Consider the following 27,217-nt stretch of genomic DNA (forward strand, 5'->3'; position numbering starts at 1 on the left):
AGGAACACAACCTGTGGTTGAAACAACTTTACAATCCTCACTTCCAATCTATATCTAATCGTTCTAACAGGAAGAAAAGCTGAATAGTAAACAGATTCTCTGTCTAAATGTCAGTTTGTCTGCTCAGGGGACCGGTTGGTTACCAGCTGTGTTGTGGAGGTCTGAGTGGTCTTATACTTCCTGATTGGAATGCCAGCCTCACCGAGGTGCAATGTGAAACGCTAGTAGAAAGGACTACTACTGTGTGTGTTTGTGGTGTATACCCTGTGCTGGCTGCCATGGCGACACATGACCCCTCAACACCACACCTACATACACACACAAGTGCGTGCACAGATACAAACCCTGATCCAGAGTCATGAGCACAAGGTGCATTCATTCCACAAGCTCTTAGTTGTACACACTGCCTCAGTGTCAGCCCTAGTAGCTTTCATTTTACAAGGACTCCAGACTCCAGGCCTGTGAACACACTGTTTTGGAGGATTACATTATTTATAAGTATGTCAAGTGATACCTTGTAAATACCTGTCAGTCTCATACCGTGAAACAACCAATCAGGGACCGGTGCCGCATACCGTACTTTACGGATACACCTTCACACAAATATGTGTAGATTTATCGGTCTGAAACAAAAATGTTTGTATGTTACAAATGTTGTTTACACTATACAGCTTTCTGTACTAAAATGTTTCTGTACTAAAATGTAAAATTACAGAGAAACAACTAAATGTTTTCATTGAATTTATTCATCAAGAATAAACATACAGTGGGGAGAACAAGTATTTGATACACTGCCGATTTTGCGGGTTTTTTGCTACTTACAAAGCATGTAGAGGTCTGTCATTTTTTATCATAGGTACACTTCAACTGTGAGAGACGGAATCTAAAACAAAAATCCAGAAAATCACATTGTATGATTTTTAAGTAATTAATTTGCATTTTATTGCATGCAATAAGTATTTGATACATGAGAAAAGCATAACTTAATATTTGGTATAGAAACCTTTGTTTGCAATTACAGAGATCATACGTTTCCTGTAGTTCTTGACCAGGTTTGCACACACTGCAGCAGGGATTTTGGCCCACTCCTCCATACAGATCTTCTCCAGATTCTTCAGGTTTTGGGGCTGTCACTGGGCAATACGGACTTTCAGCTCCCTCCAAAGATTTTCAATTGGGTTCAGGTCTGGAGACTGGCTAGGCCACTCCAGGACCTTGAGATGCTTCTTACGGAGCCACTCCTTTAGTTGCCCTGGCTGTGTGTTTCGGGTCATTGTCATGCTGGAAGACCCAGCCACGACCCATCTTCAATGCTCTTACTGAGGGAAGGAGGTTGTTGGCCAAGATCTCGCGATACATGGCCCCATCCATCCTCCCCTCAATACGGTGCAGTTGTCCTGTCCCCTTTGCAGAAAAGCATCCCCAAAGAATGATGTTTCCACCTCCATGCTCCACGGTTGGGATGGTGTTCTTGGGGTTGTATTCATCATTTTTCTTCCTCCAAACAGTGAGTGGAGTTTAGACCAAAAAGTAACTTCTGCGAGCAGTGGCGGATTTAGGTATAGGCAACATGGGCAGCCGACAAAAAGTCACTTGTTAAGATTATCTTTTTAAGATAAGTATTCAAAAAAATGGCCCAAATTTAGATTTTAATGTTCACAAATGTAACAAATTATGAGGGGGGGGGGCACTACTACATCAATAAAATATTGCCCTCTTACTAGATTGAAGACATAAACAATAGCAAAACAGTGGAAAACGTCTGTCAGCTCAACTGGGTTTAAAGCAAAGAAACAAGGAGAAGTGTTTTTTTTATTGCATTCGAAAAAATAAACTCTAGCACACTAGTAATCTTGATGCTTCCATCATTTCAATGGATAAATAGATCCATAACATTTTTGAAAGCATCAATATTACCAGTGTGCTGGAGTTTTTTTCTTATATTTAATAAGTATATTGTTTGCTCCATGCACCTGGTATCACGCTCAGCTGTGTGAGTTACTTGTTCATATTTTCATTGTACTGCCATGTCATCACTATAACACCCATTTGAATTGTTAGCAGAAACATTATAGGAAATTAACTGCCTGTGAGAAATGAAGAAAAAAAATACAATAATTGACTGAATTCAATACATGGTGAAATACAAGACAATATAAACATTTACAAAAATAAAATAAAAACTGATTATATTATAACTGCAATATCTGCTATCACTGAAAAGACTCAAAGCAGTTTGAACTTGTCATTCTCCACTAGGTAATACATAGGTTCACAATCTATTCAAAATACAAAAACAAAACACAAAAACATGAAAGGATAAAGTATTTTTGAGGATTCAGAGAAAAGCCAGTGATGACAACAATGAGGTATTGTATCATAAAAGCAGCAGGACAAGTGCCAGTCAAACAGTATTCATCAGTGCTAAAGGTCAATCACTTGGCTATGTCATTCCAGTGACTTGCAGATCGTAGAACAGGATGATTTGGAATATAGAATACACACTGTTATTGTTGGACAAACTGTCACCTGTAAACATCCTTTATTGGCACTGATGCCCACACGTTTCGGCAGGGTTGAATGTGTAGCACCATGTTTCATGGTCACAGATGTGTGTGTGTGTCAGTGGAGGCTGGTGGGAGGAGCTATAGGAGGACAGGCTCATTGTAATATCTGGAATGGAATTAATGGATCGGAGTCACCAACATGTGGTTTCCATTTATTCCCTTTTAGCCATTGCAATCATTCGCCATAGCACCTCCCACCAGCCTTCCCTGGTGTTTGTGTGTGTATTACCGTGGTAATGGTGTGTGTATACACTGAATATACAAAACATTAAGAAAACCTTCCTAATATTGAGTTGAATACCCCTCCTCTTTCCCCTCAGAACAGCCTTAATTCGTCGGGGGAATGGACTCTACAAGGTGTTGAAAGCGTTCCACAGGGATGCTGGCCCATTTTGACGCCAATGCTTCTCACGGTTGTGTCAAGTTGGCTGGATGTCCTTTGGGTGGTGGACCATTCTTGATACACACGGGAAACGGTTGAGTGTGAAAAATCCAGCAGCGTTGCAGTTCTTGACACAAACCGGTGCCCCTGGCACCTACCTACTAACATACCAAGACAAACATTGTTTGTCTTGCCCATTCACTATCTGAATGGCACACATACACAACCAATGTCTCAATTGTCTCAACGCTTAAAAATGATTCTTTAACCTGTCTCCTCTCCTTTATCTGCACTAATTGAAATGGATTTAACAAGTGACATCAATAAGATATCATACCTTTCACCTGGTCAGCTAATGTCATAGAAAGAGCAGGTGTACATAATGTTTTGTACAATCAGTGATCTGTGTGTGTGTGTCTCCTACAGTAGGGGTATACGTGAGGGCTCCCAGAGTTTGCGTGCTAATTGACTACAGTGTTGTAGTATGTACTCTGTTGGGATGACTCCTAGATGGACTGTCAGCAGCTCATAACACTTCACCACCTCCCCCTGGTGGCTCTTACTGTAGTAGCGCAACAGCTTCCTGTGGAGGGGAACAGGAGCACACACACACTCCTGTAATACAGCCATAAATACTAGAGAATGCATTATACATACATACACACACCCACACAGAACCTCCTCCTCCTCCTCACCTGTAGTAGTCCCAGGCCAGCATTCCGATGGGGGCGGAGTCATTGGGCAGTATTGGCAGGTCCTTTACTTCCAGCTTGTAGCCCTGATTGGTCAGGTGACAGAGGTCAAGGGTCATACAAACAATGACGTTCCATAACATTCCAATGGAAAAATCCAGCTTGGTATACCCAACATTGAGGTAATTTACCGTTTCGTTTTCGAACCAGAGGAAGTAGCAGAAGAAGTAGTCTCCATCTCTCAGAGTGACAGTGGAATAACCCTTCTGTAGGTAAATCCTCGATGTATTAACCAGGCCCCATACCTACAGAGAGAGACCGAGAAGAAAAGAAGAAAGAGAGCGAGAGATACAAAGAGGGAGAGAAACAGAGATATACAGACAGAGAGAGACCGAGAAATCATCAGTGAAATCCATTTACTAAAAATATCAAACCAGCTTTACATTTACAGAGGCAACTTTTGATTTCCCATATGCATGGAGAGCCTACTTTAGTTGATTCCAATCCCAAACTAGTGGATAACTCTTAGACAACCCTCTAGAACCAGTGTAGATGGTACAGTCTAACCTTGCCCTTTATGAAGTGAGCCAGTGGCCCCTTTCCTAGCTCAGAGGTTGCGCGGTCCGTGATGTTGAGAGATGGAGCGATCATCTGACCAGCGGTGCGGTCGACGTAGATGAAATGGATCAGGCCCGGGAACTCCTCAAGGTACGTAATATCCGCTGTGTTAAGGTCAATACACCTCACAACACACAGATACAGCCACCAATAACAGCCACCACTAACATTGAGTGGCTACTGCCAACACACTGTCAATGCCACTGACTCTACTCCAGCCACTTTAATCATGGGAATTGATGGGAAATGATGTAAATATATCACTAGCCACTTTAAACAATGCTACCTTATATAATGTTACTTACCCTACATTATTCATCTCATATGCATACGTAGATACTGTACTCTATATCATCGACTGCATCCTTATGTAATACATGTATCACTAGCCACTTTAACTATGCCACTTGGTTTACATACTCATCTCATATGTATATACTGTACTCGATATCATCTACTGTATCTTGCCTATGCTGCTCTGTACCATCACTCATTCATATATCCTTATGTACATATTCTTTATCCCCTTACATTGTGTATAAGACAGTAGTTTTTTTTGGAATTGTTAGTTAGATTACTTGTTCGTTATTACTGCATTGTCGGAACTAGAAGCACAAGCATTTCGCTACACTCGCATTAACATCTGCTAACCATGAGTATGTGACAAATAAATGTGATTTGATTTGATTTGAGATACAGTACAACACAGAGCCTAATACCACAACACTACAGTAACTTCTCTGGGTACGTAACATCATCTGGAGTAAATACACTTGACAATCTCTTGTCTAGAGATATCTGTCCAACCTGGTCAAACTACTGTACAGTAGCAACATTTGGTTCGATTTCAACGAGCTGCATGATTACATTCCACACCTTCAGTGACATACAGTAGACATTTCATCCAATATATAAATAAAAACTGTCTGTGACACACCAGGGCACAACATAACTCATGGATAGCTATCAGCTCCTATTGCTTTCAAAATGCTCTGGAAATGGGGAAACATGGGGGTCTGCACTGAAAACATTGGAGATTTAGCCTGACGATGGGAGTTTCTACAATAATTGACTTATTGCTCCCGGTTAAATCTAGATCAGGGGTGGCCAATCCTCTTGGAGAACAACTGGGTGTTTTGGTCAAACGCTACCTCTTCTAAAGACTTTGTATAGGCTACCCCTTCTCTTTAACACACCAACCCTACATCTAACCTCTTAATATTAGGAGCACAAGCATAGGAAATAAGGGGCCATTTGAGATTTCTAACATGGCTCCAGAGGGTGGGGTTAATGTGAGGCAGGATATGACACCATGGTGATGTTTCTCTTACTCTTCACCAACAGGAAGTCTTTCCAATCCATCAACTTCTCCCTGAGAGAGGGGGGGGGGGGGGGGTGAAAGGAAGGGGATAGAGGAAGGACAAGAGGAGGGAGAGAGAATAGAGAAGATAATAATAGTATCTTCACCTGTACAGGTATCCAGAGCTCTGTCCTACAGGCCTTTACACAATGAGAGAAATACTATTAGCTAGTCCTGGGCCTCATACGTACTGCACCATGGTGAGAGCTCTGTCCTGTAGACTGGGTGATAGACGCTGTGGATTCCCTCCTCCAACTGTGTTCTCTGTGATGAAACATTGTCTGTAGACTCCACACAGCTGACTCTTCATAGTACGACACCAGGGGACCAGGCTAGGGACAGATAAGAGACAGTATGATGAAAAACTGTCTGTAGACTCCACACAGCTGACTCTTCACACTACCACACCAGGAGACCAGGCTAGGGACAGAGTTCAGAGATAACATAATGATACACAACTTCCCAAATGCTAAATGGACCCATGGCAAATCATATCAAAGTTATTTTATTTTATTTTTTTACCTTTATTTAACTAGGCAAGTCAGTTAAGAACAAATTCTTATTTTCAATGACGGCCTAGGAACAGTGGGTTAACTGCCTGTTCAGGGGCAGAACGACAGATTTGTATCTTGTCAGCTCGGGGATATGAACTTGCAACCTTCCGGTTACTAGTCCAATGCTCTAACCACTAGGTTAGAGCGTGCACAGATTTGCAGATGTTATCGCAAGAGCAGAAAAATGATTGTATTTTCTAGCTCCAACAAAAAAGTAATATCTAACAATAATAAAAATGTATAGAACAACACATATACATACTGTATCTAATCCTCCAGATCTACAGTAGAACATAGGGAGCAGGGCTAGGGGTCGACATGGGATTGGGACATATAGAGCAGGTGGCAGTAGACAAGACACTTACTCCTTGCTGAAGCCAGGTCCTCCTCTGGTGAATGCGCGGCTCTTAAACTCTGTCCACACACTCTGTAGCTGGGACGTCTGAAAGAGAGGAGACCAGCAGATGTGTTAAATACTTTAGCAATGTTTTTATGTAACATTTTGGGCGACCCGACCATAGAATTGTGTGTTATAGATCTGTCATTCTCAATGAAAGCAAGTTTAAGACGCTGTAGATATGTTCTTATGTGTGCTATTTCTATGCTTCCCGTTCTTAAGTTTAGTTTATGCGTCTTACTTCCGGTTTTATACACCAGCTTCAAATAGCTGAAAATACAATCTTTTGGGTTATGGAAAATACATTTCACAGAGGTTAAGATGGTACAATGATTCTCTACGCAATACTTGCTTGTTTTGTCATAAACTGAAATTAGGTTTTAAATCTGTCACTGGCAGCATATCAAATGCTTTTCAATGACAAACCGCTTCCATATACAGCTAGGACTTCATACATTACACCCACCTGTATGTCTAAGGTTCCCAATGCCCTAATGAACTTGTCCAGTTTGTTGCGGAGGTCCTGTATGGACGTCTGGCCGCGGGCCGCTGACCCCTCCAGACCTTCACTCAGACGCTTCTCCAACTTAGCAAATGCCTCCAGGAACACATAGACTGACATGGCCAGGTTACTGTTAGGTAGCTACAGAGAGAGAAAGGGGGGGGGGGGGGGGGGGGGGGGGGGGGAGAAGGAACGAGGGAGAGCTAGAGAGAGCAGTCTTATCTCAGTGACAACTACTGCCATCTTCTGGTCTGATTTAAAATAACACCCACAGTTGTGAGATTTGCATGATTTGCTTACTCTTTCTCTTTGAATGTGTGTGTCTGTCTGTGCATATATGCGTGTGTGTGTATACAGACCTTAGTGAGCAGCACCAGAGTGATGCCCGGCCAGAGTGGCAGACAGTACATGGAGTGAGGCATCATGGGATAGCAGCCCTCCTTCAGCGTGACCTCTAGGAAGACTCTGCTAGGGTTTGAGGGGTCAGGGGGAGGAGCTTCCAGGGTCTGGAGACTGTCCTCTGCCATCTGAAGACAGAATGTTATTTACATTCATTTAATCTCATGAGAAGTTACACTATATAGATTCTAAAGAACATGCAAATCCAAGGGCTTTGAGCAAGAGCAAGTTTCAAACAGATCAAAAAATAAAATGACCCTCCAAGGTCTGTCTAATTTAAATGCATGATTTATGAGAAAGTCTAAGGTACATGCATTTCTCTAGTTAGGATCCAGCCCTTTTTGGTGCAGTAATGCCGTGTTGCCATTTTGTCCTAATGGTTTGGCCCTATACAACAAATCTGGTTTGAGGAAATAGCGAGGTAACTTTCATCAACTCTGAGGTTAACTCGGGATAACCGGTGTCACAAAAGTGGCTCACCTTTTAGCCAGGTACATTAATGTGGCAACGAATCCTTCAGAACTAACTTGATCCGGGGCAGGCTAACTCAGGGGTAACTTCACTTATCCTGAATGAAGTGTCTGAGACGCGAGTTGAGGACCAATTAAATCAGCTTCCCTCCCTCTCACAAAGAATGCGTCATCATCCCCTTAATTTGAGGAAGACGATTTATTAAACATTTTATAAAATCAACATTTTTGTGTGTTTAAAAACCTATATCACACTACACATTTAGTAATACCAAAATGGATTTGAAACTTCTGTATGACATTTTGTACCACAACAGCGAAAATATTTTTTTCAGCTGAAAGACAATGCCCAGAGCTTACCCACGATGTTGCACGATGATTTAAGTAAATTAGTCATCGTTTTAGTCAAGGTATAGTAGATTTGGGGTCCAAAGTGGGAACTTCATGGAAATCAGTGTCAATTTTCTTCATTATTATATTCCATAATACAAAATGATCAACAACTTACATCAAACAAAACACAGGTTTAAACAAGAAAATACATGCACAAATTGTTATATATATATATACACACACACACACACACATATATATATATACACTACCGTTCAAAAGTTAGGGGTCACATAAAAATGTCCTTGTTCTTGAAAGAAAAGCAAATTTATTTTGTTCTTTAAAATAACATCAAATTGATCAGAAATACAGTGTAGACATTGTTAATGTTGTAAATTACTATTGTAGCTGGAAACAGCAGATTTTTTATGGAATATCTACATAGGCATACAGAGGCCCATTATCAGCAACCATCACTCCTGTGTTCCAATGGCATGTTGTGTTAGCCTTTTTAAAATGACAAACTTGAATTAGCTAATTGATCATTAGAACACCCTTTTGTAATTATGTTAGCACAGCTGAAAACGGTTGTGCTGATTAAAGAAGCAATAAAACGGGCATTTTTTAGACTAGTTGGGTATTTGGAGCATCAGCATTTGTGGGTTTGATTACAGGCTCAAAATGGCTAGAAACAGAACTTTCTTCTGAAACTCGTCAGTCTATTCTTGTTCGGAGAAATTAAGGCTATTCCATGTGAGAAATTGCCAAGAAACTGAAGATCTTGTACAGCGCTGTGTACTACTCCCTTCACAGAACAGCTCTAACCAGAATAGAAAGAGGAGTGGGAGGCCCCGGTGCACAACTGAGCAAGAGGACAAGTACATTAGTGTCTAGTTTGAGTAAGACGCCTCACAAGTCCTCAACTGGCAGCTTCATTGAAGGGAGAAAGGGCCCCTGTGTTGAGGATCAGTGTGGCGGATGTGTTGTTACCGACCTTTACCACCTGGGTATGGCCTGTCAGGAAGTCCAGGATCAAGCTGCAGAGGGAGGTGTTTAGTCCCAGGATCCTTGGCTTATTGATGAGCTTTGAGGGCACAATGGTGTTGAACTCTGAGCTGTAGTCAATGAATAGCATTCTCACATAGGTGTTCCTTTTGTCTATGTGGAAAAGAACAGTGTGGAGTGCAATAGAGATTGCATCATCTGTGGATCTATTGGGGTTGGTATGCAAATTGGAGTGGGTCTAGAGTTTCTGGGATAATGGTGGTGATGTGAGACATGACCAGCCTTTAAAAGCACTTCATGGCTACAGACGTGAGTGGTACAGGTCGGTAGTCATTTAGGCAGATTACCTTGTGTTCTTGGGTACTGGGACTATGGTGGTCTGCTTGAAACATGTTGGTATTACAGACTCAGACAGGGAGAGGTTGAAAATGTCAGTGAAGACACTTGCCAGTTGGTCAGCGCATGCTCGCAGTACACGTCCTGGTAATCCGTCTGGCCCTGCAGCCTTGTGAATGTTGACCTGTCTAAAAGGTCTTACTTACATTGGCTGCGGAGAGCATGATCACACAGTCTTCCTGGAGCTGGTGCTCTCATGCATGTTTCAGTGTTATTTGCCTCAAAGCGAGCATAGAAGTAGTTTAGCTTGTCTGGTAGGCTTGTGTCATGGTTTGTCTGTAATGGTAATGGTTTGCAAGCCCTGCCACATCTGATGAGCGTCAGAGCCGGTGTAGTACGATTCGATCTTAGTCCTGTATTGACACTTTGCCTGTTTGATGGTTCGTCGGAGGGCATAGCGGGATTTCTTATAAGTTTCCGGGTTAAAGTCCCGCTCCTTGAAAGCGGCAGCTCTAGCCTTTAGCTCAGACTGGAATATGTCATCGATGCACTTATTGATAAAGCCAATGACTGATGTGATGTACTGCTCAATGCCATTGGAGGAATTCCGGAACCCATTCCAGTCTGTGCTAGCAAAACGTCCTTTAGCTTAGCATCTGCTTCATCTGACCACTTTTTTTATTGATCTCGTCACTGGTGATAGTGTCGTCGTTCAGCCACGACTCCGTGAAGCATAAGATATTACAGTTTTGAATGTCCCATTGGTAGTTTAATCTTCTGCGTAGATCATTGATTTTATCCTCCAAAGATTGCACGTTTGCTAGCAGAATGGAAGGAAGTAGACGTTTATTCCGGTCGCCTACTAATTCTCAGAAGGCAGCCCGCCCTCTGGCCTCTTTCTCCACCTCCTCTTCACGCAAATCATGGATATCTGGGTCTGTTCCCAAAAAAGCAGTATATTGTTCGCGTCGGGCTCGTCAGACTCGTTAAAAGGAAAAAAGGATTCTGCCAGTCCATGGTGAGTAATCGCAGTCCTGATGTCCAGAAGTAATTTTCTGGTCATAAGAGATGGTAGCGGAAACATTATGTACAAAATAAGTAAAATACTAAGTCACAAACAATGCAAATAAACTTTTTTTTTTTAAACAATCGGTGGGGGACACGTAAAACATCTGGCTTCTTCTCCGGTGCCATTTTTCAAACATTTCAAGGCCATGACAGATGGTATCACGTCTGCTGCAGGCGCAGTTGATGAGCTTATTTCTCAAGTCAGTTGTTCGAATGGAGCTAGCTAGGGTGTTCATGTTTCCATGTTTCAAACATATTATCTCAAAAGCCATTGAAATGGCAGCAGCGATATGACAACCAGCACATTCATGAGCATGAAATACGACTTTCCTCAGTACGAAATCCTTGATGACTCACTGTGCTGCGAGACTCAGCAGGCTCATGGGGCTGATTTCGCTGACCCAAATGTCAGTCGTGAAGCTAATAGCAGTGACTCTATTACTGTGTAACTCCAGTAGGGCAACATTTGAAAAATAGCACACTTAGTAACGTTAGTGTGTACCGGTACTCAACCAGTCGGCAAAAGCCAAATTGATTCTGTAATGACATATTTTCAACCAATTGATCTTGAAAGTGTTATTTATGTCAACATAATCCAATACTTCCAGATCTCCTTCAGTTATTTTATTTGAAAGGACTGACTTTTTTAGTTTGAGACTTATTTTTCTAGATGAAGTCAAGAAAGGTCTTGTTGATCGCTTTACAAATGAAAGATGATGAGGGTGTACACAAAGCAAGACAGTCCCTCTGCACTGGACAGAAGCATTTCTCCCAAGTATAGAAAGATCCCTTTGTAGCAAATTATTAACTATTTTCTTGGTTTTCTTAATTTTAGTAGAGAAATTTGTTGTTTGATAAGTGTCTTTTTGATAGATATATTCCTAAATATTTAACAGTCCTTTACAGGAATATTTCATTATCCTCAGTCATATAAACATTTCACATTTAGAAACGTTCAGTTTTAATCCAGATGCAATAGAGAATGCAGTGATAGCATTAAGGGCATGGGCAACCTGGTCTTTGTTTATAAAAGAGAAGAAAAAAAACAGTAGTATCGTCAGCCAGTTGGTAAATTCAGATTTCTCTGTTAAAAAGGGATAAACCATGCAGATATGCAATATTCAGAATATCTAGAAATAGAAGATCCACTACCAAAATGAATAAAAAGGGCAAAATTGGGAATCCCTGTCGTACACTTCTGTTGATAATGAATCTTTTGGATGTACAGAATTAAGGTTTAGTATCACAGAACTATTTATATCTTTGTAAAACATGCGAATGACTTTGATACAATTTTCACCGAAACCAAAATGTATAAGAGGCCGAAAGAAAAATGTATGTTCAATTGTGTCAAAGAAATACAAAAATAAAACACCATCTGAATCAATTGCATCTGAATAATCTAAAAGGTGCAAGACTAAACGATTGTTGGAGGTTGTGACGGCCCTTCATAAATCCTGTTTGAGTCTAATTTATAATGGTATGTATTCCTTTCTTTAATATTTTGGCATAAACCAGAGCAATCAATTTGTAATCAATATTTAATAAAGTAATTGTGTCTCCAATTGACAATGAGAGAAGGGTCTTCGGGAATCAGTGAAATAAGGCCCTTTCATAGTGGAGACCGTTTCACCATTTTCGATGCAATCTTAAACCATATAAACAATGGGGTCTTCTAGTAACTCCCAAAGCCGTCTATAGAATTCAACTGACAGGCCATCAGCGCCAGGTGATTTCCCTTTTTTCGTTGAATTCAGAGCCTCTCTAATTTCTTTGATTGAAACAGGTGAATTGCAATCTGAGTGGAAATCATCCTCAATTACAGGGCCATAACTCTGAATGTGGTAAATTTAAGCTTTCACAACCATCTTCCTGAAATTGTGAGTTGTAAAGGTTTTCATATAAGGAATTGACAAATGTTGATATTGTAATGGGATCTTTACATAGCATCATTCATGTTGAGTGCCGTTATTGTTGTTTCTCTTTTCAAATGCAAAAAAAATAACTGGTGTTTCTTTCCCCCTCTTCAATACATTTAGCTCTTGATCTGACAAAAGCACAATTTGCCAGATCTGTGTAAAGTTGTTTGAATTCTAGTTGTAAAGATTAAATACAAACTCTTCTTCTTGAGATAGATTATCTTTCAGTAAAAACTGTCAAGCTTGCTCATCAAATCTTTTTTCCAAAAGGTTCTTCAGCTCTTTGGCACATTTAATGGCTACTCTGACTTTCTATTATAGAATTCCATCTACTTCCATGACCCAAGTCTTTTCTTACAGAAATATGTTTGGCTAACGATTTGATGTTTCCAATAAAAATAGGCTCTTTAAGAAGTGTGTGGTTTAATTTCCAATATCCACAAATACCTTTAGAATTTTTAGTAGCTTGTAAATTCAGGGAAATGAATGATGACCAAACCAAATGATGATCTACATCTATAACATACTGTAACAAAAAGGGGGAAATTAGGAATAAATCTATTCTAGATTTTCGTGACATAGTCGGTCCAGGTATAACCCTTTGCATCCGGATTGAAAAAACACCAGGCATCATCAACAGAGAGATCCTTGCATAATGGTGTAATGATATTGTTATTTTGAGAGCTTTGACTCATTCTAGGAGTAAAAATTATCAGCAGAGTCATCAGGTGTTTCGTTAAAATCTCATGAGAGAATTAGAAAAGCCTCTGAGTAATTGTTGCATAAATCCTGTAATTTTCTGGTAAATTGGGCTAAAAGGGTCTTATTTGGAGCATGTGAGTTACAATACAGATGATGAAAATAGCATTGTCAAGTTTAACCGTTACTATGACCCATCTGCCATCCTGTGAAGATGTGGATTCTAGAATGTTGCCTTTAAACTTGTGGATAAGCGTCAAACACCAGCAGAATGGTTTGATCCATGACCGAAATAGGTCATGACTGAAATAGGCCATGACTGAAATAGGCCATGACTGAAATAGGCCATGACTGAAATAGGCCATGTCTTCCAAAATTTCAAGTCACTTTACACAAATGAGTTTCCCGAAGAAAAACTAAATCTGGATTACTGCGTTTACAACATAAAAATGTGGCTTTCTTTTTGTAAGATCTCTCAAACCCCTAGCATTCAGGGTAACGATATTGAGAGAGTTGAAAAAAAACTCCTGCATTAAAAAATAAAGAGACACAAACTAGACAGATGTAGTAATGTGAACAATAAAACAAACAGTAAACATTGAGAGGGTTAATCGGACAGAAAACGACACTCAGTTGAGGTAGCGGTGGTTAACAGTAAAACAAATCCCTTTTCTTTTTTGGGTTGGCAAGTGTTCATAAATTGTAGTTCGAACTGTAAATTTACTCGTGGCAGTACAGTAAATGTACTCTTGGCAGTACTCACAGTTCAAGTGTGGTTAATGTCAGAGCTAGCCAGTACTCTTTCTTCCTTCGGTGAACGCATGTTCCCTTGAACCCAGCCTTCTTTCCCTCTTGTCGTACTTTCTGTATAATTGGCCACAGTTTCTCCCTGGCAGTCTGATCCTGCGGGATCAGAGCCTCTTTGATGCGGAGCTTCTTCTCGTCCAGAAACGTGTTCCCCTTGGCCATTCTCCAGATGATGTCCCTGTAATTGCGCATAGTGAAGCGCAGGATGACATTGCGAGGGGGTCCATCAGATGTTCGTTTCCCAAGTCGATGAACCACGTCGATCAGGTTTCTTAGCTTGTCTTTGATGCACGGAGCCACCTTTCCCAGGATATTAATGACTGCTTCCCTAATGTCCTCTTCCTCTTTTACACCTTGGATTTTCAGATCCCACCTGCGAGAGTACCGTTGAAGTTCAGCTACATTCTCACACAGCTCATTATTTGGGGATTGCAGTTTCTTCAGCTCATTCTCTAGGAACGTTATATTGTCCTTGTTCTCGTTCACAACTGTGTGAAGCTGACGGACAGTCTCTGACAAATTATCAATCTTCTTTGATGTTTCTTCAGTAGCCCGCGCTGATGGACATTTTGGAGAACGTAGCGTCTTGTTTAGTAGTCAGGGTCTGGATTGCAGAGAAAAGTTCAGACATGGAATTGTCCTCTTTCACTTTTTTCTCCTGTGGATTTTTAATTGGGGTCAGAGGTAAAGAGATTGCAATGATCTCTTCCTGGTCTGTCCTGTTCTTTCTCTTGCTTGAGCTAGCGACATCTTGTGTATCCATGCTGCTCTGGCTCTCATCCGTAGCTAGCTAGCATGCCTGCAGTCTTCTGTGAAGCTTGGATATTCCATATGTTCTTGTTTTACTGTCGTGTTCTTCGCATTCAACTTGACACAAACTCTAAACTAGCCATATGTAGCTAAAATAAGTTATAGTTAGTTTCTTGCTACATTGATAGCCAATATTAGACTGTTAACCACTTAACCCTCAGTTGCTTGGACAAGCGAGAAAACAATCCCTCTCACAGCGACGCCATCTTGGCTCCGGAAATCGGTTCAATGCTGTGCGTTTCCCCAATGAGATGACGTGCAAATAAATACTTTTCAGGGCTGGGTTTTATTTGAATGTTACCACCCAATCCACTGGCTACAGGTTATCTATAAGTCTCTGCTAGGTAACGCCCCGCCTTATCTGAGCACACTGGTCACCAGAGCAGCACCCACTCGTAGCACGCGCTCCAGCAGATATATCTCACTGGTCACCCCCAAAGCCAATTCCTCCTTTGGTCGTCTTTCCTTACAGTTCTCTGCTCGACAGTGACTGGAACGAATAGCAAAAATCTCTGAAGCTGGAGACTCACATCTCCCTCACTAGCATTAAGCACCAGCTGTCAGAGCAGCTTATAGATCACTGCACCTGTACAGAGATGGGCTGTTTACAGATGGGCTATCTACCTACCTACCTCATCCCCATACTGGTATTTATTTACTTATTTTGCTCCTTTGCACCCCAGTATCTCTACCTGCACATTCATCTTCTGCCAATCTACCATTCCAGTGTTTAATTGCTATATTGTAATTACTTCGCCACAATGTCCTATTTATTTCCTTAACTTACCTCATTTGCACTCACTGTATATAGACTTTTTGTTTTATTTTGTTCTACTGTATTATTGACTGTATGTTTTGTTTATTCCATGTGTAACTCTGTGTTGTTGTATGTGTCGAATTGCTACGCTTTATCTTGGTCAGGTCGCAGTTGCAAATGAGAACTTGTTCTCAACTAGCCTACCTGGTTAAATAAAGGTGAAATAAAATAAATAAATAAATGGCATGTTTATTACTCAGAAACTCCTGAAATGTTCTTCCTCTTCACAAGTCTCAACGTCCATTTGGGCACCTGAGCCATGGAGCAAATTAAAATAGGAGGTGCATACTTATGTTTGTGCACCTCCACTTTTTTTTACCAGATAATTATCATAATACATGGGATAATTTGTTAATTGAAAAAAAAAGAAGACAATTTTATAAAATGATATGATTGCATTTTGCAACCCTGCTCCCGCTGTTGCCCCAAGATGAATGATTTTGACCACTTAAGTTTGGCTTCCCTACATACGCCACAGCTAGAAAGCACTATATCACAACAAATGTCTATCCTATAATGAAAAATCACCCACGAGGAAATTGCTTATCTATTTTTTTGTGCTGTTAGATTTGTATTGGTGTTTCATCCAATACGCTCAGGGTGTTGTTACAGATCATTTTCACGATCAACATCCAATACGCTCAGGGTGTTGTTACAGATCATTTTCACGATCAACATCCAATACGCTCAGGGTGTTGTTACAGATCATTTTCACGATCAACATCCAATACGCTCAGGGTGTTGTTACAGATCATTTTCACGATCAACATCCAATACGCTCAGGGTGTTGTTACAGATCATTTTCACGATCAACATCCAATACGCTCAGGGTGTTGTTACAGATCATTTTCACGATCAACATCCAATACGCTCAGGGTGTTGTTACAGATCATTTTCACGATCAACATCCAATACGCTCAGGGTGTTGTTACAGATCATTTTCACGATCAACATCCAATACGCTCAGGGTGTTGTTACAGATCATTTTCACGATCAACATCCAATACGCTCAGGGTGTTGTTACAGATCATTTTCACGATCAACATCCAATACGCTCAGGGTGTTGTTACAGATCATTTTCACGATCAACATCCAATACGCTCAGGGTGTTGTTACAGATCATTTTCACGATCAACATCCACGTTCCTAACATGGATGAAGCCTGAGTTGGAATGTTCATCTAACTGAAGCTGACCAGCTTTAGAAAATATATCGAACTTGTGTCATAGTATACAGTCGTGGCCAAAAGTTGAGAATGCTCCAAATATACATTTTCAAAGTCTGCTGCCTCAGTTTGTATGATGGCAATTTGCATATACTCCAGAACGTTATGAAGAGTGATCAGATGAATTGCAATTATTTGCGAAGTCCCTCTTTGTCATGCAAATTAACTGAATCCCCCAAAAACATTTCCACTGCATTTCAGCCCTGCCACAAAAGAACCAGCTGACATGTCAGTGATCCTCTCGTTAACATAGGTGTGAGTGTTGACGAGGATAAGGCTGGAGATCACTCTGTCATGCTGATTGAGTTCAAATAACAGACTGGAAGTTTCAAAAAGGAGGGTGGTGCTTGGAATCATTGTTCTTCTGTCAAACATGGTTACCTGCAAGGAAACATATGCTGTCATCATTGCTTTGCACAAAAGGGCTTCACAGGCAAGGATATTGCTGCCAGTAAGATTGCACCTAAATCAACCATTTATCGGATCATCAAGAACTTCAAGGAGAGCAGTTCAATTGTTGTGAAGAAGGCTTCAGGGCGCCCAAGAAAGTCCAGCAAGCGCTAGGACTGTCTCCTAAAGTTGATTCAGCTGCGGGATCGGGGCACCAACAGTGCAGAGCTTGCTCAAGAAGCAACTTTTCTCCAGGAAAAACATCAGAGACAAACTGATATTCTGCAAAAGGTACAGGGATTGGACTGCTGGTGGACAAACAAAACCCCACAAATTCTGACAAACTCCAAGCATTGATTATGCAATAATGGGCTGCCATCAGTCAGGATGTGGTCCAGAAGTTAATTGACAGCATGCCAGGGCGGATTGCAGAGGTCTTGAAAAAGAAGGGTCAACACTGCAAAAATAGACTTTGCATCAACTTCATGTAATTGTCAATAAAAGCCTTTGACACTTATGAAATGCTTGTAATTATACTTCAGTATTCCCATAGTAGCATCTGACAAAAACAATCTAAAGACACTGAGGCAGCAGACTTTGTGAAAACTAATATTTGTGTCATTCTCAAAACTTTTGGCCATGACTGTACACCCCTCCCCCCCAAGCTCACCTGAATGTCTGGATCCAAAAACTGGAACACAGGAGTACCGCTCCCCACATGACAGCTCTCTTCATGACAGCTCTCTTCATGACAGCTCTCCTCATGCCTGCTCTCCTCATGCCTGCTCTCCTCATGCCTGCCTGCAAAGAGAGCGAGCAGAGGGTTAGTGAGTTGAAACAAAGGCAGTGGAAGTATAGCATATCACTGCACCGAGCCACATAGGCAAAAATGACAGAGCACGGCACAGACACCTACCTGAATTAACAGAGTCCCTGTCAGTCCCAGAGTCCCTATTAGTAGGGGAAGGCTCTGGAGTGTAGAATATATCTGGGGCTGAGGTGTTCTCCACATCCTGCACACACACACGACACAGTTATTAAACTTCCGAAGCATCCAGAGTATGATATTCTTCTTCTTTCACTCTCAGTGCTCCTACCTCGGGGGCAGTATCCTCCAGGTTGATGTTGCTAGGATACATGTTCTGCACCATGACGATAAGAGCCAGCAGGTCAGACGAGGTGAGGGTACTAGCGTTACGACTGTGGGGGAGAGGAGAGGCGTGGATAGAAAGGTACTCAGAGCAGGTTTGGGGGTCAATTCAAGTCACTCAATTCAGGAAGTGATTTGAATTTAAAATTCAGAAATGTTTTTTTTATTTTTTAAATAGCTCCACCTTTTCAGTTTATTGAGAAAGCATTGAAAATGAATGCAACTGAATTGGAATTTCAGTTAATTTCCTGATTTGACCCCAACCCTGATTCAGAGGCACCTCCCTCTGTACGTGATTTGCAATGTCATATTATGTGAAAATGCTCTTTATTATGTGAAGAAGTTACGTTACAGTGGCCCGTCAACCTTGAGTAGAAAGCTTGTAGGTTTGTGAGAATAGTAATGGACAGTAACCTGGAATAGAAGGCTAGTAGTTTGGTCTTAATAGTAATGGACAGTAACCTGGAATAGAAGGCTAGTAGTTTGGTCTTAATAGTAATGGACAGTAACCTGGAATAGAAGGCTAGTAGTTTGGTGTGCACCAGTATGAATGCATGGAGGACCTCCTCTCCTGCTCTCTCCACACTACTGTTGATCTGCTGCACCAAGCGACGCTCCAGGAACTCTATACACTGTTCACATAGAGTAGGATGGATCAACCTCTCTACTGCCTGATGGAGGGAGACAGAGACATACGTTGTATATACAGTACCAGTCAAAAGATGACACACCTACTCATTCAAGGGTTTGTCTTTATTTTTACTATTTTCCACATTGTAGAATAATAGTGAAGACATCAAAACTATGAAATAACACATATGGAATCATGTAGTAACCAAAAAGTGTTAAACAAATCAAAATATATTTTATATTTGAGATTCTTCAATGTACCCACCCTTTGCCTTGATGACAGCTTTGTACAATCTTGGAATTCTCTCAACCAGCTTGATGAGGTAGTCACCGAGAATGCTTTCAATTAACAGGTGTGCCTTGTTAATTTGTGGAATTTCTTTCATTTTTAATGCATTTGAGCCAATCAGTTGTTGTTTCCAGGTAGGGGTGGTATACAGAAGATAGCCCTATTTGGTAAAAGACCAAGTCCATATTATGGCAAGAACAGCTCAAATAAGCAAAGAGAAACAACAGTCCATCATTACTTTAAGACATACAGGTCAGTCTATCCTGAACATTTCAAGAACTTTTTAAGTTTCTTCAAGCTTAGTTGCAAAAGCCATCAAGCGCTATGATGAAACTGGCTCTCATGAGGACCGCTACAGGAAAGGAAGACCCAGAGTTAACTCTGCTGCAGAGGATAAGTTACCAGCCTCAGAAATTGCAGCCCAAATAAATGCTACAGAGTTCAAGTAACAGACACATCTCAACATCAACTGTTCAGAGGAGACTGTGTGAATCAGGCCTTCATGGTCGAATTGCTGTAAAGAAACCACTCCTAAAGGACACCAATAAGAAGAAGAGACTTGCTTGGGCCAACAAACATGAGCAATGGACATTAGACCGGTGGAAATCTGTCCTTTTGTCTGAATTCCAAGAGTGTGCAAAGCTGTCATCAAGGCAGGGGGTGGCTACTTTGAAGAATCTCAAACATAATATATTTTGATTTGTTTAACCCTTTTTTGGTTACTACAGGATTCCATATCTGTTTTGACATCTTCACTATTATTCTACAATGTAGAAAATAGTAAAAAATAAAGAGAAACCCTTGAATGTGGTGTGTCCAAACTTTTGACTGGTACTGTATGTTGTCGTGTAGGTCAAAACTACATTTCCACATTGGGGAGAAGAGTGAGTATAGTACAGTTTACAGTACAATTTCCTCCACATTATAAACTGTGTGGTTCGAGGCCTGAATGCTGATTGGCTGACAGCCATGGTATATCAGACATATACTACAGGTATGACAAAGACATTTATTTTTACTGCTCTTATCACGTTGGTAACCAGTTTATAATAGCAATAAGGCACCTCAGGGGTTTGTGGTGTATAGCCAATATATTTACTTTATTTATCCGTTATTTTACCAAGTACAGTGCCTTGCGAAAGTATTCGGCCCCCTTGAACTTTGCGACCTTTTGCCACATTTCAGGCTTCAAACATAAAGATATAAAACTGTATTTTTTGTGAAGAATCAACAACAAGTGGGACACAATCATGAAGTGGAACGACATTTATTGGATATTTCAAACTTTTTTAACAAATCAAAAACTGAACAATTGGGCGTGCAAAATTATTCAGCCCCTTTACTTTCAGTGCAACAAACTCTCTCCAGAAGTTCAGCGAGGATCTCTGAATGATCCAATGTTGACCTAAATGACTAATGATGATAAATACAATCCACCTGTGTGTAATCAAGTCTCCGTATAAATGCACCTGCACTGTGATAGTCTCAGAGGTCCGTTAAAAGCGCAGAGAGCATCATGAAGAACAAGGAACACACCAGGCAGGTCCGAGATACTGTTGTGAAGAAGTTTAAAGCCGGATTTGGATACAAAAAGATTTCCCAAGCTTTAAACATCCCAAGGAGCACTGTGCAAGCGATAATATTGAAATGGAAGGAGTATCAGACTACTGCAAATCTACCAAGACCTGGCCGTCCCTCTAAACTTTCAGCTCATACAAGGAGAAGACTGATCAGAGATGCAGCCAAGAGGCCCATGATCACTCTGGATGAACTGCAGAGATCTACAGCTGAGGTGGGAGACTCTGTCCATAGGACAACAATCAGTCGAATATTGCACAAATCTGGCCTTTATGGAAGAGTGGCAAGAAGAAAGCCATTTCTTAAAGATATCCATAAAAAGTGTTGTTTAAAGTTTGCCACAAGCCACCTGGGAGACACACCAAACATGTGGAAGAAGGTGCTCTGGTCAGATGAAACCAAAATTGAACTTTTTGGCAACAATGCAAAACGTTATGTTTGGCGTAAAAGCAACACAGCTCATCACCCTGAACACACATCCCCACTGTCAAACATGGTGGTGGCAGCATCATGGGTTGGGCCTGCTTTTCTTCAGCAGGGACAGGGAAGATGGTTAAAATTGATGGGAAGATGGATGGAGCCAAATATAGGACCATTCTGGAAGAAAACCTGATGGAGTCTGCAAAAGACCTGAGACTGGGACGGAGATTTGTCTTCCAACAAGACAATGATCCAAAACATAAAGCAAAATCTACAATGGAATGGTTCAAAAATAAACATATCTAGGTGTTAGAATGGCCAAGTCAAAGTCCAGACCTGAATCCAATCGAGAATCTGTGGAAAGAACTGAAAACTGCTGTTCACAAATGCTCTCCATCCAACCTCACTGAGCTCGAGCTGTTTTGCAAGGAGGAATGGGAAAAAATGTCAGTCTCTCGATGTGCAAAACTGATAGAGACATACCCCAAGCGACTTACAGCTGTAATCGCAGCAAAAGGTGGCGCTACAAAGTATTAACTTAAGGGGGCTGAATCATTTTGCACGCCCAATTTTTCAGTTTTTGATTTGTTAAAAAAGTTTGAAATATCCAATAAATGTCGTTCCACTTCATGATTGTGTCCCACTTGTTGTTGATTCTTCACAAAAAAAATACAGTTTTATATCTTTATGTTTGAAGCCTGAAATGTGGCAAAAGGTCGCAAAGTTCAAGGGGGCCGAATACTTTCGCAAGGCACTTTCGCAGCAACGACCTGGGGAATAGTTTCAGGGGAGAGGAGGGGGATGAATGAGCCAATTGTAAACTGAGGATTATTAGGTGACCGTGATGGTTTGAGGGTCAGATTGTGAATTTAATATACCACAGCTAAGGGCTGTATCCAGGCACTCCGCAGTGCGTCGTGACTAAGAACATCCCTTAGCTGTGGTATATTGGTCATATACCACACCCCATCTGGCCCTATTGTTTAATTCTACAGTACCTCTACTAAAAAGCTCTGGTCCTGCTCTTGGAGGCGGCTGTAGGTCTCCAGGAGATTCTGTAGATATTTCCATAGATTGGTCCTCTGCTCTGTGTCCTGAGGACGCAGCCTGGAGAGAAACCACAAAGCCCATTAGGACACAAGTCCATCTGTCACACACAAACACAGCTCTAATGAACTTCATAAGGTAAGAGTCATGTCATACTCTTTCCTGATCAGGGTGCTGCTGAGGGTAACCATGCCGAAGAGGACCTCAATCATCTTCTTCATCACGTAAATCTTCCTCTTCAGATCCTCCTCGCCCTCTTCTCTGTCTCCGTTCACAGCGATGTACAGACACTCCTCAAACTGTCAATCAACATCTCAATCAGTCAATACTTCCATCAATCAAATAATCAATAACTCAATCACCCCTAATCAGTTCCCATTCACACACAGCGATGTACTACACGTCCCAAGCTCTTTATTAACACAACTGAGAGGCTTGGATTGGTGTAAGGAATATGGAGGATGCTCCTCTTAGTTTGTTGGAAGACTCACATGGCTAACAACTATCTAGTCCTTTGAGATCCGTGAACACCGGAAGGCGTAGGGGCAAGAAGCAGAAAAGAGAGTCATTTGGTCTGAATGGAACTGCTGTTGGCTATTGGCCACGTCATCGTAACCCATTTACAGAGCCACACCGTCTGATCCCATGACTACTGCGAGGTTCAGGCAGGCTCACATGATGTGAAGCTTTACTGAACAGCAGGCTTTCACTTTTACTACAGCACAGTAGAGGAACTGTAATTGAGTGGCTTATGCGCTCAAATGAGTTGTAGGGGAGAGTGGGGTAAGTTTTGATTTTTTTTTACATTCAGCATCACTCTGTCAAGGGAAATATAGTATTTTTTCTAACAAAGATACTGTAGCTACATACACTACCGTTCAAAAGTTAGGGGTCACATAGAAATGTCCTTGTTTTTGAAAGAAAAGCATATTTTTTGTCCATTAAAATAACATCAAATTGATCAGAAATACAGTGTAGACATTGTTAATGTTGTAAATGACTATTGTAGCTGGAAACGGCTAATTTGTAATGGAATATCTACATAGGCATACAGAGGCCCATTATTAGCAACCATCCCTCCTGTGTTCCAATGGCATGTTGTGTCCAAGTTAATAATTGTAAAAGGCTAATTGACCATTAGAAAACCCTTTTGCAATTATGTTAGTTTTCAGCTGTGCTGTTGTTCTGATTAAAGAAGCAATAAAACAAACCTTCTTTAGACTAGTTGAGTATCTGGAGCATCAACATTTGTGGGTTCGATTACAGGCTCAAAATGGCCTGAAAATAATAACTTTATTTTGAAACTTGTTAGTCTATTCTTGTTCTGAGAAATTAAGTCTATTCCATGTGAGAAATTGCCAAGAAACTGAAGATCTCATACAATGCTGCGTACTACTCCCTTCACAGATCAGCTTTAACCAGAATAGAAAGAGTAGTGGGAGGCCCCGGTGCACAACTGAGCAAGAGGACAAGTACATTAGCGTGTCCAGTTTGAGAAACAGACACCTCACAAGTCCTCAACTGACAGCTTCATTAAATAGTACAATTTACCATGGGTATGGGGTAAGTTGAGTTGCTGGACAGGGTGCATTAAGCCACCTACACATTTCTGTACTGAATAAAACATTACCACTACCTTTTTAAAACCATGTTAATGGTTAATTTCCCAAACCCAATTACTTTTTTGTATTTTAATCATATTGTAACACCTAACAAACACTTTGACCTTTTTAAAACACTTGTAACATAGGCCAGGCCCTGTTGTTACCTCATATCCCAACGCAATGACCTGAAGAGAGCTGGGACCACAGTCTCAAAGAAAACCATAAGTAACACACTACGCCGTCATGGATTAAAATCCTGCAGCTCACGCAAGGTCCCCCTGCTCACGCCAGCGCATGTCCAGGCCCATCTGAAGTTTGCCAATTACCATCTGGATGATCCAGAGGAGGAATGGGAGAAGGTCATGTGGTCTGATGAGACAAAAATAGAGCTTTTTGGTCTAAACTCCACTCGCCGTGTTTGGAGGAAGAAGAAGGATGAGTACAACCCCAAGAACACCATCCCAACCGTGAAGCATGGAGGTGGAAACATCATTCTTTGGGGATGCTTTTCTACTAAGGGGACAGGAAGACTGCACCGTATTGAGGGGAGGATGGATGGGGCCATGTATAGCGAGATCTTGGCCAACAACCTCCTTCCCTCAGTAAGAGCATTGAAGATGGCTCGTGGCTGGGTCTTCCAGGATGACAACGACCCGAAACACACAGCCAGGGCAACTAAGGAGTGGCTCCGTAAGAAGCATCTCAAGGTCCTGGAGTGGCCTAGCCAGTCTCCAGACCTGAACCCAATTGAAAATCTTTGGAGGGAGCTGAAAGTCCGTATTGCCCAGCGACAGCCCCAAAATCTGGATAAGGTCTGTATGGAGGAGTGGGCCAAAATCCCAGCTGCTGTGTGTGCAAACCTGGTCAAGAACTACAGGAAACGTATGATCTCTGTAATTGCAAACAAAGGTTTCTGTACCAAATATTAGGTTCTGCTTTTCTAATGTATCAAATACTTATGTCATGCAATAAAATGCTAATTAATTACTTAATCATACAATGTGATTTTCTGGATTTTAGATTCCGTCTCTCACAGTTAAAGTGTATCTATGATAAAAAATTGCAGACCTCTACATTCTTTGTAAGTAGGAAAACCTGCAAAATCGTCAGTGTATCAAATACTTGTTCTCCCCACTGTAAGCCCACATAGTTACAAGAATGCACTTTCATGCTAAGTTTGAGACCTCATATTGATTCTTATTGAGACCCCAACTGATGTATAGAACAATCGTAAAAATATCTACTTTGGTATAGAAACAAGCATCACCAAACCTCTACCTGATAAATTCATTTACACTTACTACTTTTTCCATGTGGTTTCTTCCTTCACAGACTCCATGAAATGATGACCTCTTCCTAAATATATGGCCAATTGATACATTTTATGTATGGTTTCCTAGAAACAAGGTTGGCTCAACTTACCCCACTCTCCCCTACACTTATTTTATGACCATTCTTTACTATCGGCATAGTTCTCTCACAAATTGCCCTGTATCTGTTGATGTGTTTTTGTGTCATGACGCAACATTAGTTGTGTGTGTGTGTGTGTGTGTGTGTATTACCTGATGTAGCACATAGGTGTGATTGTTCTCAGTACTAAAGGATGTATAGCTGTCTCCCAGTCTGTCCACCATGGTACTGCAGGAGATGATGATGGGGGCAAACAGAGTGTTGATGCAGTCCTCAAATGCTGGTGGCTGAGAGGGATGGAAAGAGACACTCAACCATATCCTTCACCGGAATCTCTCCTCATAACCCCAATAATCTGTTCTGGAATGACCATGAGGGATTATGGTACTACATGAACCAGCCAACATGTCTACAACCCCTGTCGGACAGACCAGAGAGTACAGCAAGTCACAGAAACGTGATATGAATGAGGTCACTGGGGATATTTGGGTTAATCCATATATGCAATATGCTATCATTGCTTCTATATTTATGTAATAGACCAGACGACTTGAACCATCCTGTATCCCTCGCCCGCTCCAGTCTTACCTTCTCCCCCTCTTCCTGTGACGCGCCATACTGCTCCTGGATGTTGAGTTCAAACTCTGGGTCTGTCCAATAGAAGAGGACCTCAGCGCTCTCGCTGGCTATCAGCAGACACTTCATAGTGGGATCTTATCTGTAGCAACCAACCATACCAGCACTGTTGTCATCTGCAGAATATGCAGGTTTTGTTTTATTTTTTATTTAACTAGGCAAGTCACAGTAAGCTTACAGTTTGAAACGTTCTTTGCCCTACACACAGCCCTTAAATAGGCTAAGCAAATTATTCGTAAGAAGCTCATTTTTTGCCATATTACAGGAAACCACGGAACAACATTACACTGCAATTGGATAGAAATTAGCCTTCATGCAAAGATAGATTTATAATGGAGTTACCACATTTGGGATTAATCCTTTGTATTATCTTGGAAAACAGAATAACAGTGTTTGTATAACTGGTTCTACTTACGTAGCTGGTATGAGGGAATAACATAAGTTATTCTCATATCAACAATGTATGTGGAATTCATGAAGAGGACAAACCACTTACAATTTTCTACTGGACTCATAATTGAATTAATTCTCTGATAAATGTATTTGTAGAGTGGTCATATGATGAAGAGCATGATAAATAAGAAGAGTACCAAGCCTTGCCAAACTCTATCATGCAACACGAGTCAAACATCCAGACTATGCGGATTGTCTTCAGTGATCACCAACGCATGGCTGACAGGTCGGACCCCAAACCATCACAGGGGTAGCGCAACGTAAAATATAGCGTTTACCCATATGGGACTTCGAAGTTTGCCTTCTAACGCTCATACAATAACATTATAAATATGTCATGCACATAGCTGACATTAGCCTATTCTATAGGCATATTCAACGTGACAAATATATGTTTTACACAATTCATTTCTATTAGGATATTCTTGCACCCATCAGTAGGCTATAATAACAACATGCTACACAAAGTAACTTTCCTGTGGCCTATCAGTTATGCATCATATTTACCCCTCCGTGATTTCCACCAGTTTAATCAGATGTTGTTCAAATGTACCTCTTCGTTCGAAACCCTTAGCTTTCCGATTATAAACGATCATACTTTGAAACTCTATCGCAACATTTCTCAACTCAGCTTCCGTGGTGAATCTTGG

The 27,217-nt window shown here is 41.1% G+C and overlaps 1 protein-coding gene across 4 annotated transcripts; it reads right to left on the minus strand.

The window, feature by feature from the left end:
• Nucleotides 1-1,948: 1,948 nt before the first annotated feature.
• Nucleotides 1,949-27,217, minus strand: hps1 (HPS1 biogenesis of lysosomal organelles complex 3 subunit 1). Of its 4 annotated transcripts, none has more exons than XM_031835462.1 (18): nucleotides 27,075-27,217; nucleotides 26,067-26,196; nucleotides 25,631-25,765; nucleotides 22,621-22,763; nucleotides 22,416-22,524; nucleotides 19,011-19,171; nucleotides 18,448-18,550; nucleotides 18,267-18,363; nucleotides 18,021-18,151; nucleotides 7,432-7,599; nucleotides 7,037-7,213; nucleotides 6,539-6,615; nucleotides 5,811-5,951; nucleotides 5,566-5,631; nucleotides 4,209-4,353; nucleotides 3,833-3,946; nucleotides 3,645-3,727; nucleotides 1,949-3,532 (listed from the first exon to the last, which is right to left on the minus strand). In XM_031835462.1, exons 2-18 carry the CDS (start codon nucleotides 26,181-26,183, stop codon nucleotides 3,370-3,372), a joined length of 2,130 nt encoding a protein of 709 aa, XP_031691322.1. In that variant the 5' UTR covers nucleotides 26,184-26,196; nucleotides 27,075-27,217; the 3' UTR covers nucleotides 1,949-3,369. The 4 variants fall into 4 exon arrangements, with proteins under 4 accessions (XP_031691322.1, XP_020351035.1, XP_031691323.1 ...); XM_020495446.2 differs by having other exon boundaries at nucleotides 26,067-26,230; XM_031835463.1 differs by having other exon boundaries at nucleotides 3,379-3,564; nucleotides 26,067-26,230.

This window comes from Oncorhynchus kisutch, linkage group LG11 (genome assembly GCF_002021735.2).
Source record: "Oncorhynchus kisutch isolate 150728-3 linkage group LG11, Okis_V2, whole genome shotgun sequence".
In the NCBI taxonomy this organism is placed as follows: domain Eukaryota; kingdom Metazoa; phylum Chordata; class Actinopteri; order Salmoniformes; family Salmonidae; genus Oncorhynchus; species Oncorhynchus kisutch.